This window comes from Mastomys coucha, unplaced genomic scaffold (assembly GCF_008632895.1).
Source record: "Mastomys coucha isolate ucsf_1 unplaced genomic scaffold, UCSF_Mcou_1 pScaffold16, whole genome shotgun sequence".
NCBI classification, from domain to species: Eukaryota; Metazoa; Chordata; class Mammalia; order Rodentia; family Muridae; genus Mastomys; species Mastomys coucha.
Window position 1 is genome coordinate 93,481,497 of NW_022196898.1, and position 13,452 is coordinate 93,494,948.

At 46.2% G+C, this 13,452-nt stretch overlaps 1 protein-coding gene and 1 pseudogene across 1 annotated transcript in view; one reads left to right on the top strand and one right to left on the bottom strand.

The window, feature by feature from the left end:
* Nucleotides 1-414: 414 nt before the first annotated feature.
* On the bottom strand, nucleotides 415-568 carry LOC116094646 (annotated as a pseudogene).
* A 1,139-nt stretch (nucleotides 569-1,707) lies between these two features.
* Mcoln3 (mucolipin 3) overlaps nucleotides 1,708-13,452 on the top strand; it is a 27,039-nt gene continuing 15,294 nt past the window's right edge. The window contains exons 1-4 of the mRNA XM_031375759.1: nucleotides 1,708-1,901; nucleotides 6,043-6,278; nucleotides 8,912-9,079; nucleotides 13,113-13,266. Of these exons, the coding sequence (XP_031231619.1) occupies nucleotides 6,045-6,278; nucleotides 8,912-9,079; nucleotides 13,113-13,266 (556 nt within the window). The 5' untranslated portion in view covers nucleotides 1,708-1,901; nucleotides 6,043-6,044. The remainder of the gene's footprint in view (nucleotides 1,902-6,042; nucleotides 6,279-8,911; nucleotides 9,080-13,112; nucleotides 13,267-13,452) is intronic.

Sequence of the window (13,452 nt, forward strand, 5' to 3'; positions counted from 1 at the left end):
GGACAATTGTGCCTTTTGAACACTTGCTACAATGATGACTTCAGCTACAGCAGGTAGGAAGATGGTGCTAGACTGTGCAGAGACAGGGGCATTAGAGATTAAATTATTCTTCCAAATTGCACTTGAGAATACACTCCTCTGAGTATCTAGCTTGTCTGTACATCACACTTGGGATTCAGGTTAATGAACAGAATAAACTTTATGCACACCATTGCAAAACAAATCTAAAAAACACTTCCACACATGAAGAGACACAGAAGAGGCCAGTTCCATTCATAAACTAACTGCCTGTGTGAATTGATCTAGGAGATGAAAAAGCTTGCAAAATGGCCTGTCTGCTCTGGATATAGTTTGTAGAATACTTCATTAGAAAATTCTACTTATTTTACAATAAAAATCTATTTATGATTTTTAGGGGAAAACTTGAACACAATTGCCCACTACCACAAATGAATCGTTTTCCCACATTTGAAGTAGCAAGGGTCAGAACATCTGAAATTCAGTGGCTAAGCCTCACCCTGGGAAAACCACCTTCTTAATTATAGAACCCTCCCTTCCGAGTATTCATGCCCCAAGATAATAAAAATAGACGATAGATTAAAACGAATCTCAAGTGATTGTAATTAAAATTAGCCAAAGTTCTTGCTGTTCCTGATGTGTAGTGGAGCCAACATTAAACGTTTCAGAAGAATTCGTGAAGAAAAGGTTTCAGTTTAAAGCCTGCTCCCAAGCATTTGCACTAAGGATTCAGTTCTACTTTCTGCATGTGTGTTTTGACTTTACGTTTGAATGTGCATCTGAGTGTCTACCACCCCCCCCCTTGTCCTCAGAGGTCAGAAGAGGGCACTTGGTACCCTGGAACTGGAGTTACAGATGTTGTAAGCTACTACCGGATTCTAGGACCCAAACTTGGGGTCCTCTGCTAGAGCTGCAAGTGCTCCTAATGGCTGAGCCTTTCCTCCAGCCAGGTACTTAAAAATAGCATGTGTGAGTGTGTGCCAGTTTGTGTGAGACGCACATGCTGGCGCACATGCATGGCTATGAGAGCCACAGGAAGGCCTAAGGTGAGCCATTTTCAAGACACCAGTGAGACAGGGTCTCTCACTGGCCCAGAGCTCACCAACTAGACTAGGAATGCTGGCCAGTGAACTCAGAGATCCCTCGGTTTCTGACCTCCCCCAGGACATGGATTTAGGTTCCTCAAGCGTACAAGACAAGTGCTTTTCTGATTAAGCATCCTTGTAGCCCTGTCCGACATATTTAGTTTTACATTACATCACAGGATTCCCCCGGGCTCTTTCTCTGCCAGAGCCCTAGTCCGGGGAGAGTCAACAGCACTCGTTTCCCATCCTTTGACTGACGCTCCAAGGCTCTGGAGGGATGCCTTCAGTTTTTCGGAGTTCACCTTGTCTGCAAAGGTCAGCATGGCAGGACTGGGAGCCAAGTAAAACTCTAGCAGGTGAGCAGCAGTGTGCATATGACATCGAGTTTACAGCTCCATGCCATCCGTTGGAATGGTCCCTGAGTGGTCCACCTCACCAGTCGTTTTCCAGCGCAGAGAAAGCCAGTGGGGACGGTCGGTGGAAGCGCAGGACTGCTGGGAGTGTGGGAGAGAGAGGACAATGCCACAGCCACACTCCTCCAGACGGCCTCCCCTCCCCACCTGTCTCTGAGAAAGGCCGCCCCACAAAGGGCGTGGCAGGGAACCCGAGCCCTGGGAAGGAGGGTCACGAGGCTGGGGCCGGAGGAAGAAGGATGGCTGGAGCCTGTGGGGCTTGGAGCAGAGAGGGTGACCCCTGCGCTGATGTGTCGTGTCCCTCAGCGGCTAGCAGGACCTGAAGCCTCCCTAAAGGTCTCCGCTGTTCCCGCCGGTGTCCCTTTGGTGTGACCTGAGGCCGCAGGTGAGCCTAGCCCGGCGCCGCCCCTGGGCATCAGGTGTCCTGGGAACGTCGCCTGTTGCGCTCGGAGAGAGAGCCTTGTGTCTCTAGCCGTGGGTGGCACAAAGAGGGAGGGTTGGGGCCCAGGACATCTGAGCCATGGAGGGCACACAGAGGGGAACGGAGTGCGAGATGCACCGCTTTGGCACAACCGGGGCTCCACCAGGGAACACAGGTCAGTGGGGCGCCTGGTGGGCTGGGAACACACCGTGTCAGTCACCTCGGCAAGGTTTGGAGGTGACGGCAGAGTCTGTGCTTGTTTTGTTTCCCAGGCTGTGAGAATCCAATGCCGGATGCCACCCCCAGCCCAGAGTGTTCGTTCTCTGTGGGAGGAAGCCTGTGGTCCTGGAGGCTAAGTGGGTTGCCTCCCACTGGAGTCTCAGAGATAACCCCCAACGGCTCCGTGTCTGCTCTAAACTTGGACGCAATCTTTATTACAGGCTCTTGGCAGGGGGTAGAAATGGGGGCAACAGCCTGGGTTCTGCGCTTGTCAGACAGATTCCAGCAGCAGGCCATACCTTGCTTTCTAGCCCGGAGCCAGCACCATTAGAGGTAGTCCCATGGTCTGGGAGAAGAAAGAGGAAGGAGCCATGCATTGCAGAAAGAATAGCACTGTTTTCATTTTGCAGGAGCAAAGACGGAGGTTCCATGCGTGCCTAGTGAGTTGCCTGAAGTCAAAGACTTATCAAACTGTAGAGGAAAGTAGGGAGGAAGCCGCGAGAGAAAGGAGGGGCTTAAGGATTGTCTGGTGAGATAAGACAATGCTGAAGAGACCGGTTGTGGCAGTTTGTCGCGTTCTCTGTCCAATTACACCTTCCCTCTCTATAGGTACCTTTCTGCAGCTCAACCCAATTTAGCTTCTGGTTGCTTTAAGGAATGGTGTCTGTCTAGGGCCGGCACTCTGACACCTGAGGTAGAGTTCTGCGGAACCCCTGCAGGCCTTGACTTCAAAGAGCAGCTGTCAATAGCTGGTGAGCTAGTGAGGCTCTCAGGGGTCGCACATTTCACCGTCAGCCAGGGAATGAGACCCAGCCTTCTGGGACAACTTGAGCAGCGTTTTGAATAAATTAATGTGGTTGGCTGTTTTCTCGTTGTTCCTCTAGGTTACACTTACATAGTGTTTGCCTATCTGGTGCGTTTAAAGATTCATTTTCTCTGTAATATAATGGAAAAGGGGTTGGTGGGATTTCAAATCAGTAGTTCGAAAGCACACTTTACTCTCAACAAATTCGATATTGCAGTTATTCATAGGTAGTAGCCAACAGAACTCATTTTAAGTCGAACGTCGTAGGGTTTCTATTGCTGTGATAAATAAAACACATGACCAAAAGCAACTGGGCAGGAAAGTTTATTTCAGCTGGTAACGTTCAGGTCACAGTCCATCACTAGGAAGTCAGGACAGGGCACAGGACAGGCACCTGACAAGCCAGGCTCTGAAGCAGAATCCACTGAGAGAAGTGACGCTTGCTGGCTTGCCCTTTAGGCCTTGCTCAGCTCGCTTTCTTATACCGCTTAAGCTCACTTACCCAGGGACTGCACCACCACCTGCAGGGGGCTGAGCCCTCCCACATTAATATTAATCAAAGGAAGGCCCTCCAAATTTGCCTACAGGTCAACCTTACAGGAGTCTTTTCTCAGCTAAGATCCTCTCTTCCAAGTTGACAAAAGCCAACCAGCACAAAGTCTCACACACAGTGTCCTCAAATGCTGTCTAAACTATCCCACTATTTTGTGTTTGCTGTGCTGGGGACAGAGACCACAGCTTTGTTCGTGTGAGACAAGCTCTCTCGGTTTGTCAGTCCTATACCTAACCCTTCAGGTTCTAATCTCGGAGGAGATAAGACATTGAGCAACCCCCCTAAGAATTCATGGCCTTTTTCTCTCCTTTATGCCTTTCCCTAAGGAGATTATATATACTCACACTTTGAGATGCACTGTGGCACTGGGACAGAGCTGGACTTTAATGTACGCCATGGCAGTTTTCTTTGGAAGGTACTGAGTGCATTTGTTACATAGTAACATGCATTGGGCATTATTTTCTTCACTCAGCAGTGGTCTTATTAATCTTTTTATTAATCAGGAATTTAGAATGTCCCCCATGGCTGGTTTTTATAGCCCAAATCTACATTTCAGGAATGCTGGGTTTGCGGAGAGAATGTGGTAATCTATAACCACAGTGTGTGATTCTAGACTTGGACAGCTGTAGATATGATTTATCAGATGTTGTATAATTGTAGGCTAAATTCTTCTCCCTTCGTTGTTGAGTGTAAGTCTTCATGAAAACATTAAATGCAGCAGGGCTTTCTGTTCTGTGTGGAGGGACTGGATTGTCTTGGTGAGTGTGCGGGTCTTTTATTTGAATGGGTTTCTGTAGTGTCAATGCTAGCCTAAGGGAGAATCCTGGGTAACTCCCACTCTCCCGAGAGACTTTTCCCTCAGTCTGAAAAAGCCTACTGCCTGGTAGATCCCTTTCAGAGAGGTATACCAAATAGTAGGTGCGCGTGCTTCAAAGGGTAAAATGTGTTGGTAAGTATAAGGAAATTCAAGTGCTGAGCCATTTGGGAACTAGACTGCAGTTGAGAACCGGCCCTCCCTGGTGTAGCAGAGCCCAGTTCTGGAGGTTCACACTGTCCCTCGACATAACTCTGGTATTAGAAAGCATGCCTGACCGGTGAAGGCAGAGGGTGAGGCTGCCTGCTTACACACCACACAAAGGCCTTATTTGCACTTAATTGAATGCTTCCTACGATTACCACTTCCTATTATTACTACTTTACAGGACTGAGGCTCAATGTAGGTAGGCTGAGTGAGCTGACTCAAGATCCAAACCGCTTCTTGGTTCTGTATAAAACCTACTTATTGATTAATCATTATATGGAAGTTTTCATTTTTCCCATGAGAGGGAAATGAGGGACCATATCCACATAAAAATCTGCATACCATTTCAGGGTCCGTTTACTCTCTGAAGTCCTTTCTCAGCCTCCCAGGCCTCCGATCTTGGCCGTGACTGTATCTGTTAACCATTGAGCCAGAAAGCACACATATATGGTATACAGCCATATGTGTAAACATGTCATTTTTTTTACTAATTGGAGCAGTCCTTGAATTTGCTAACTTTCACCTAGGTGAGAATTCATTTAAGTAGTTGAAACCAGTGGGACACAGATCCTCTGTTCTAGTCTGTGCCTACCTAATATGGCTTGGGAGTACAGGACCACTCTATCTATGGACACGGGGCAGCCATGCAGGATTCCGTGGACATAGAAACTAACAGCCCCATAAAAGCAGTTTTTAACGTCTGGGGAGCACAGCTCTGCCACTGTCACTGCAGCGGCCTAAGGAGTACTCATAATCTTTCAGGGTCTTCCATTCCGGTAGAAACTGGATCCTTAGACTTTAATACGGAAAAAGAATTCCGAGACTAGCCAACATGAGGCAGGGCTGAAGTTTATTAACGATATTGTAACACAGTTTTTGAGCATGAGGGTTAAAAGAGAGAGTCGCACCAGAAGGGGAGTAAGACATCCTCATGTGTGGGCATGGATGTCTCAAGAGAGGGTCACGTGGGCCTTAGCATTGGCTTCAGGTACCAACTTGGTGGATTTCCAGTCACATTTCGAAGCGCTGCTAAGAAACGTCTTTTCTTTCTCTCCCGATAAGGACGATGCTAGATGGCTCCAGAGATATTTTAGATGGAATTATAATCTAATCAAGCAAAATCCACAGCCACGGTGGTTGTCCCAGGGGTTCATAAGGCCTTTTCTGTTAAGGGGGTTTCCTAGTCAGACTTGTAGAAAACGGCAGGTTTACGGTTGGAAAGGGAGAAAGGCCTTAAGCAAAGGTTAATTGTGGCTGAGTATTTGATTCTCAGCTGGTGAGAGGCTTGACTGAGACATAGCATAGCTGGAGGAGCGCAAGCATCCCTTTCCTTTCTTGTACCCCGCCCCGCCCCCTACCCCATCCCTCACCTCCCCACTTCCCCCTGTCTTTCTACTAAATCTCACCGACTGTGACCCTTTGTTCAGGCTTCTGAGACTCTGCAGTAGCAAACACCGTGGGCTTGTGCCTCTCCCAGCTGAGTGGAAGTGTTTGCTCCTTTCCCTAGAGATGGCAAGTCCCGAGGTGGAGGTGGTGGTAAGCAGCTGCAGCTCTCGCCAGGATGAAAACCCCTGCACTTTCCACCCAAGCTCGTCCCCGTCTGAGCAGCTTCTCTTGGAAGACCAGATGAGGCGGAAACTCAAATTCTTTTTTATGAATCCTTGTGAGAAGTTCTGGGCTCGGGGTAGGAAGCCATGGAAACTTGCCATCCAGATTCTGAAAATCGCGATGGTGACGATCCAGGTGAGCATCTTCCAGCACGAGTTAAGCTGGACTGGTTCATCAAACAACTTCTAACTGCACCTGTAAGGACGGAGAATAAAGATACAAACTTAAACCTTTGCCCCTTTGATTTTGTTTGTTTGTCTGTCCTCTCTCTCTCCCTCTTGATTCTTTTTAAAAAAATGTTTTGAGACAGGCTCACTATTTAGGCCCAATTGGCCTTGGACTCCCTATGTAGACCAGACTGGCCTTGAACTCACAGAGACCAACCTACCTCTGCCTTCCCAGAGTTGGTAAAGTGTGTACCATGACACCTGGCTCTTGTTCATTTTTTCATTATTATAATTTTAATGCCATAATATTTTTTCATGAATAAACGTTTTTAGCATTTGGATTCTCATGAAGACATTTCTTGAGAGGTATCTACATCTTGCACAGATGTCAGTTGATTCCCAGCATGGGGTCTTTCTTTTATTCCTAATATGGTGGGCGTTTCTTTCTCTAGAAACTGCGTGGTGTTTTGCCATAGGCAACCTCTGGGATTCCTACAGCCCCAATCCTGAAAGCTGTGTAGTATAAAAATATGGGGTTGGCAAGCAGGGGCCTTGCATTGGCCTGTGGAATGTGTGTCTTCATTTTTGTTAGAAAGGAAAATTTCAATCTGTTTCCCACAACTTCTTAACATTTTTTTTGAGGAATCGTGTCTTTGTGATAGTTGCATATGCTGGTGTAGTTTATTATTAAAACATGTTTGGGGGCTGACAAGGTGGCGCTGCTAGCAGAGGTGCTTGCCACCAAGCCTGGTAACCTGCATGTGATTTCTAGAACCCACAGGGTCGAAGGTGTGAGCTAACTCTTGCCAGCTGTCCTCTGACCTCCATACACATGTGTGATCTCAAAGGAACAAACAAAAATGTTAAAAAAAGGTAGCGTTTCCTGCTGGTGAGAGGAAGTATCTCTTGTTAAAAGCAGAAAGAGAAAAATGAAGGCAAAGTTTAGGTTTGCATTTTTATTTTCTGTTCTTGGTGAAGACCTGCTATTTGAAAGAGGGTTTTTTTTGGTTTTTGGCTTTTAATATTGAGATTGCTAATCTTATTTATTTATTTAATGTATTTGTGTACACTGTAGCTGTGCAGATGGTTGTGAGCCATTATGTGGTGGCTGGGAATTGAACTCAGGAAGGACCTCTGCTCGCTGTGGCCCCCGCTTGCTCTAGCCACAAGATTGCTGATCTTAATTGCTTATTGGAAACAAGTGCTTAGGTCTTGTAGCCCAAGACCATTTCTAAAATTATTTGAAGTTGGTAGAATTCTTATCTGGACTTTGGTGACCCCCTCATCCCAGCACAGCGGTTCATGTCATTGTGATCACCCTCCTATGGGGGAAGTCCCCGTCTCTGCCTTACAGAGAAGGATTATTGATGCCTACAGGTTTGAAAGGCCGAGTAGCATGGAAGCAGGCACTGTTTAATATATCCCCATGAAGACACGCTCAGTTCTCAATACAATACTTGGCAACTCGCACTAGAAATTCTTAATTTCCAGGTGATAATGCAATATGTCACAGCCCTGAAAAGCTCATTTGTGCCATTTCAATGGTGGAGCCTGTAGCAGCTGGGCAAGAATGCTATTTACTTAGAGTAACGCTAGGTACATTTGGGTGGTGGCCGTGTGCTGAACTCAGTGCTTTATACATGCGTCCTAACTAGACCTGAGCGGTGCATCTCTGCCTCAGGGACAGTGAGCAGGCTTAGTGTGCATCCCTGTGGGATACTGGAAGTCAGAGCAGAGAAAGTGATGCACAGGCTCCGAGCTGCACAGGCTCGGAGCTGCGCATTCTCAGGCTCATGTCCTGAATTACTCTTAGTTTATTTTAGAGGATTCATCTGATCTCCCAATAGTTACTAGAGTGATCCAGAGGAGAGTTAGTTAGTGGGTTAAGCCATTTGGCAAGAATCACACAAGTGTTTAAGTAACTGTTTTAATAGGGACGGATGGTTTATTGGGTTTGAGATGAAGTCTCGATCTATTGCCCAGGCTAGTTTGGAACTCACTATGGAGGCTAGACTGGCCACAAATTCAGTACAGTCCTACTGCCTTAGACTCCTAAGTGCTGGAATTACAGGCAGGAGCCTTCACACTTCTCCCCCTCTCCCTCTCCCTCTTCCTCCCCCTCCCCCTTTCTCTCCTCCCGCCCTCCCATACACAGATACACCCTCTCTCTCTCATCTGCACACATACACAGACACACACACTCTCTCTCATCTGCATGCACATGACATGCATGTGGAGATCTGAGGACTGCCCAGTCTCACTCCTTTACCTTCTAACAAGATCTGTTGTTTCCCACTGTGTATACCAGGCTACCTGGTCCATGGGCTTCCAGATATCTCCTATCCTGTGTCCCTATAGTCATGCTGGACTGCTGGCACACACCTGGCTTCTCTGTGGCTCTGGGGATTCGAACTCAGATCCTCATACTTGTAAGAAAAGTGCTCTCATCCATGGAATCATCTCCCGGCCTCCGGGTCGAGAGCCTTCTGGATACCCTGCCCAATCCCTCATAACTTCTTGCTAGTCAGACCCCTAAACCACACACCTCTATTTCTTTTCTGTTCAGATGTTTCATCTTCATGGTTTCTTTTCTTCTTTAAGCTGGTCCTGTTTGGACTGAGTAACCAGATGGTGGTAGCTTTCAAGGAAGAGAACACCATAGCCTTCAAACACCTCTTCCTGAAGGGCTACACGGACCGGATGGATGACACCTACGCAGTGTACACTCAGAGTGACGTGTATGACCAGATCGCCTTTGCAGTGAGCCAGGTAAGTCCGCTGTGTGCATCTGGGGTTGAGTTTGTCTGTTTGTTTTGGGTATTAGGGGTTGCACTCTGGGCCTTGCACAAGCGAGGCGAGTGTTCTAAAAGTGAGCTATCCAGACAGTGTGTGTGCATTCTTGGGAGAAAGAACAGGCTGGAGAAATGGTAGCAATGGATTTTACAGAACCCGTCACCCAAGCGTTGAACAGATCTACTTGGAGAGGACTTATGAATAAACTATTTAAATATAGTTTAAGGGCTGGAGAGATGGCTCAGCAGTTAAGAGCACTTAGGGCTCTTTCAGGGGACTTTCAGGGGTTTGCTTCCAGATTTCTTACCAGGCAGCTCTCAAAGCTGCCTATGACTCCAGCTTCAGGGGAATCCTGTCTTTCTGGCTTTGGCAGGTATCCCTTCACACACACACACACACACACACACACAAATAAAGCAAATAGTTGAAAATTGATTGTAAAATATTGAGATACTCATATACAAGTAAAAATTGATCAAAAAAAAAAGCTTATGTTTCCTATCAACAGAAAGGTAGAATTTCAATGACTCGTTTAATAGCATCAGGGATAGGACTTGATGTGAGAGCTTCAATATTTGAAATTACTAACATAGCCCTGGATATAGGTAGTCATTAAGTCTTCAAAGCTTATATTTTTAGAGACTTATAATAACTAACAAGAATATTAATTTTGCAGTTTGTGTAACAAACAAGGCCTTCAAGCTCATGTAAAAAATGAGGCTTTTATGCCTGGGGATGATTATTCTGTGATGCCGACTAACTGCCTGACTGAAAATAAGCTTGTTTTTCATCCTCCAGACTCAAATTTTCATTCTGGGTTATTCTTGCTATAATTATTACTTTCTCAAGGTCCCAAATCACTTCTTTTGAAGGTATAATTAAAAGTGCTTTTGAGGTCAGTATTTTTAGCCTAGGTTAGCTACAGACCACATTTCAAAATCATTAAATCCCTTCTTTAAACACGTCCCTGAGCAACCATGACTCCTCCTCTCTGGAGGCAGCTTATGCAAACAGAGGCTGTGAGCTACTAGGATGCAGCAGCAGCAGCCGCTGCTGGGATGAAGCACATCTTCATGGAGGGAGGCTGGACTCCCGGCTAGCTGTGCGAGCCGGAAGCAGAGTCAGACACAGCTGGTAAACAGAATCACACTGCACAATTTTAGAGGAAAAATAGCAAATAGCTCATTGATGAAGATGAGTTTAGAGACTTTAAAAAAAAAAGGTGTGTGTGCGTGTGTGGAGGTGCGTGTGTATGATTGTGTGTTTGAGAGTGTGTGTGAGAGTGTGTATGTGCATATGTGAGTATATGTGTGAGAGTGTGTATTTATGTGTGTGTATGTGTGTGAGAGAGTATGTGTATGTATGTGTGAGTGTGTACATGAAAGTGTATATGTGTGTGTGTGTGTGAGGGAGAGCGTGTATACTATGTGTATGTGTGTGTGAGAGTGTGTGTTCATGAGTATGTGAGTATGTGTTATATGTGTGTATGTGAGAGAGAGTTTGTGTATGTGTGTGTGTATGAGTATATCTTCCACCTTCTCTGAGGTCAGAGTCTTGTGTGTGTGTGTGTGTGTGTGTGTGTGTGTGTGAGAGAGAGAGAGAGAGAGAGAGAGAGAGAGAGAGAGAGAGAGAGAGAGAGAAAGAGAGAGTATATGTATGTGCATGTGAGAAATAGAGTGTGTGTTTTAGGGTTTCACCGCTGTGAACTGCACCATGTTACAAAGACAACATTTAATTGGGGCTGGGCTTACAGGTTCAGAGGTTCAGTCCATTATCATCAAGGCAGGAGCATGGCAGCATCCAGGCAGGCATGGTGCAGGAGGAGCTGAGAGTTCTACATCTTCATCTGAAGGCCACTGGGAGAAGACTGGCTCCCATGTGGTTAGAATGAGGATCTTAAAGGCAATGCCCACAGTGACACACTTCCTCCAGCAAGGCCATGCCTACTCCAACAGGCCACACCTCCTAGTACCTCTGCTCCCTGGGCCAAGCATATTCAAACCACCACAGTATGTATTTGTGTGTGTGAGAGAGAGTGATGTGTGTGTGTGTGTGAGAGTGTGTGTGTGTGTATGTGTGTATATGAGAGTGTGTGTGTGATAGTGTGTGTGTGAGAGTGTGTGTGTGAGAGTGTGTGTGTGAGAGTGTATGTGTGAGAGTGTGTGTGAGAGAGTGATGTGTGTTTGAGAGTGTGTGAGAGAGTGTGCGTGAGTGTGTGTGTGTGAGAGTGTATGAGAGAGTGTGTGTGAGTGTGTGTGTGAGAGAGAGCATGTATGAGTGTGATTAGTGTGTGTGTGAGAGTGTGTGTGTATGAGAGTGATGTGTGTGTAAGAGTGTGTGTGTGTGTGAGAGAGTGATGTTTGTGCAGGACATGACATGGCACTTGTATGAAACTCAGAGGACAACCTTGGTTGCCAGTCCTCAACTTCCACCTTGTCTGAGGTCAGAGTCTTGTTCATCATGACATATACTAAGCTAGGTGGCTTGAGCTTCTGGGGAATGCGCCTGTCTCTGCCTCCTGTCTTATCATAGGAACACTGGAATTACAGACATGCTACTGTGCCTGGTTGTCCATGGGTTTAGGGGATTTGAACTCAGGTCCTCATGATTGGTGGTAAGTACTTTGCACACGGAGCAGTCTCTCAGACCTAGGTTTAACTTTTAAATGGATCAAGTATCTGTAAAGGTTTGTACTAGATTTGTATGTGTCTTAGAGGGTATGCAGAGACAAGAAGTAAACAATCCACTACTTTTTGTTGTTTTGAGATGTAACCTGATGTAACCCAAAGTGACTTCAAACTCTTTGAAGCAGAGGCTGGCTTTGATCTCTTGATCCTGCCGCTTCCACTATGCCTGACTAAAGGCCTGGTAAAGTCTTTGTAAAACATCCTTATCTTTATCAGTAGGACTAAACTCAGTCTTTAAAACACTGTGTCTGTCATGGAGCGACTCTGTTTGTTGGATCACCATGTTCTTTCCATGAGGAGTTCTTATCTCAGCTGCCACATTTCTTTCTGCTACTATAAAGAAAATATCTGCAGATTGATATGTGAAACCCATTTCCTCCTCACAGTTCTGAGAGGCCAAGATCAAGGCATCTACATGCTCAGCTCTTGTATCTCCTTGCTGTGGCCTCCGTGATGAAGGAGATGCAGATGGACCAAGGGTCCACAGAGTCCCTCCGGGCCTGTTTGGTCTAACAGATCAAACATGGTGTGTTAATTCCTGCATCTGGCTGTTTTTTCTGATTCCCCACTCAGCGACCTCAGCACCTCTGCTCTCTAAAGAATCCACCAAAATTCACAGCTTGTATTACATAGTACTGTTCATTCGATAGAAAGATGCATATTCTGTCCCTGTCCATACATATATCTAAGAGAGACACGTGTTCTGTCAGGGTCCACAAATGCACCTAAATCCCTGTCAGTGCTCACGCCCAAAGCATTTGATGTAATTACCCCAAGAAGACAGGGGTATCAGACAGACACAGAATGTTTGTTAATGGGTTCAAAATCCTTATGGTATGTGGTCTGAAGACAGGGAAGGACCAAAAATGAGCAATATGTAATTGCCTTACTTTCTTGTAACTGCAGCGGTCAGCTACAAATCTTTTAATTTGTTTTTACTTTACCAGTCAATGAATGACCTGGGACGCTGCATCTGGGTGAGAGGCTCTCACCCAACCAGAAGATTCTGAAGCAGGAGTGTGGGAGAGACTGTGGTCAGAGGCAGCTGCCCTGGAGAATTCCTGGGTACACTGTCCAAAGCATTTGAGTATTCAAGGCCTCTGAGGGCATTTTCTTGGAGGCAGTGACTGCCTCTTCTGATCTCCATTACTCTTCTTTAGAGCCTCTTGCTCAGATGCAGCATCTAAGGGTGTGTTTCCTGAATGTCTGCACCCTGAGGGGAGACATGGCCAGGAAGGGTTATCATGGCTTTGCCTCTGCCCTGGCTGGCATCCCTTTGGGCCTGGTTGGTGTTCCATTCCTGTCTCTCTTTTCCGGTGAAGTACTTACAGCTTCGAAACATCTCTGTGGGCAACCATGCTTATGAGAACAAGGGGACCAAGCAGTCAGCGATGGCAATCTGTCAACACTTCTATAGGCAAGGAACCATCTGCCCTGGGAACGATACCTTTGATATCGATCCAGAAGTTGAAACAGGTGATAACCCCCATAGCCTCTAACTACTGTTTTTAACTCCTTGATTTATACCTAATCCCCATGACACTTCACCTCTGAAAACATTGATGGGTGGTGGCCTTATAACAAAGGAAGAACTATATAGTTCTTGTGGGTCAACTTCTTCTTTTTTTTTTTTATTTTAGATATTTTCTTTATTTACATGCG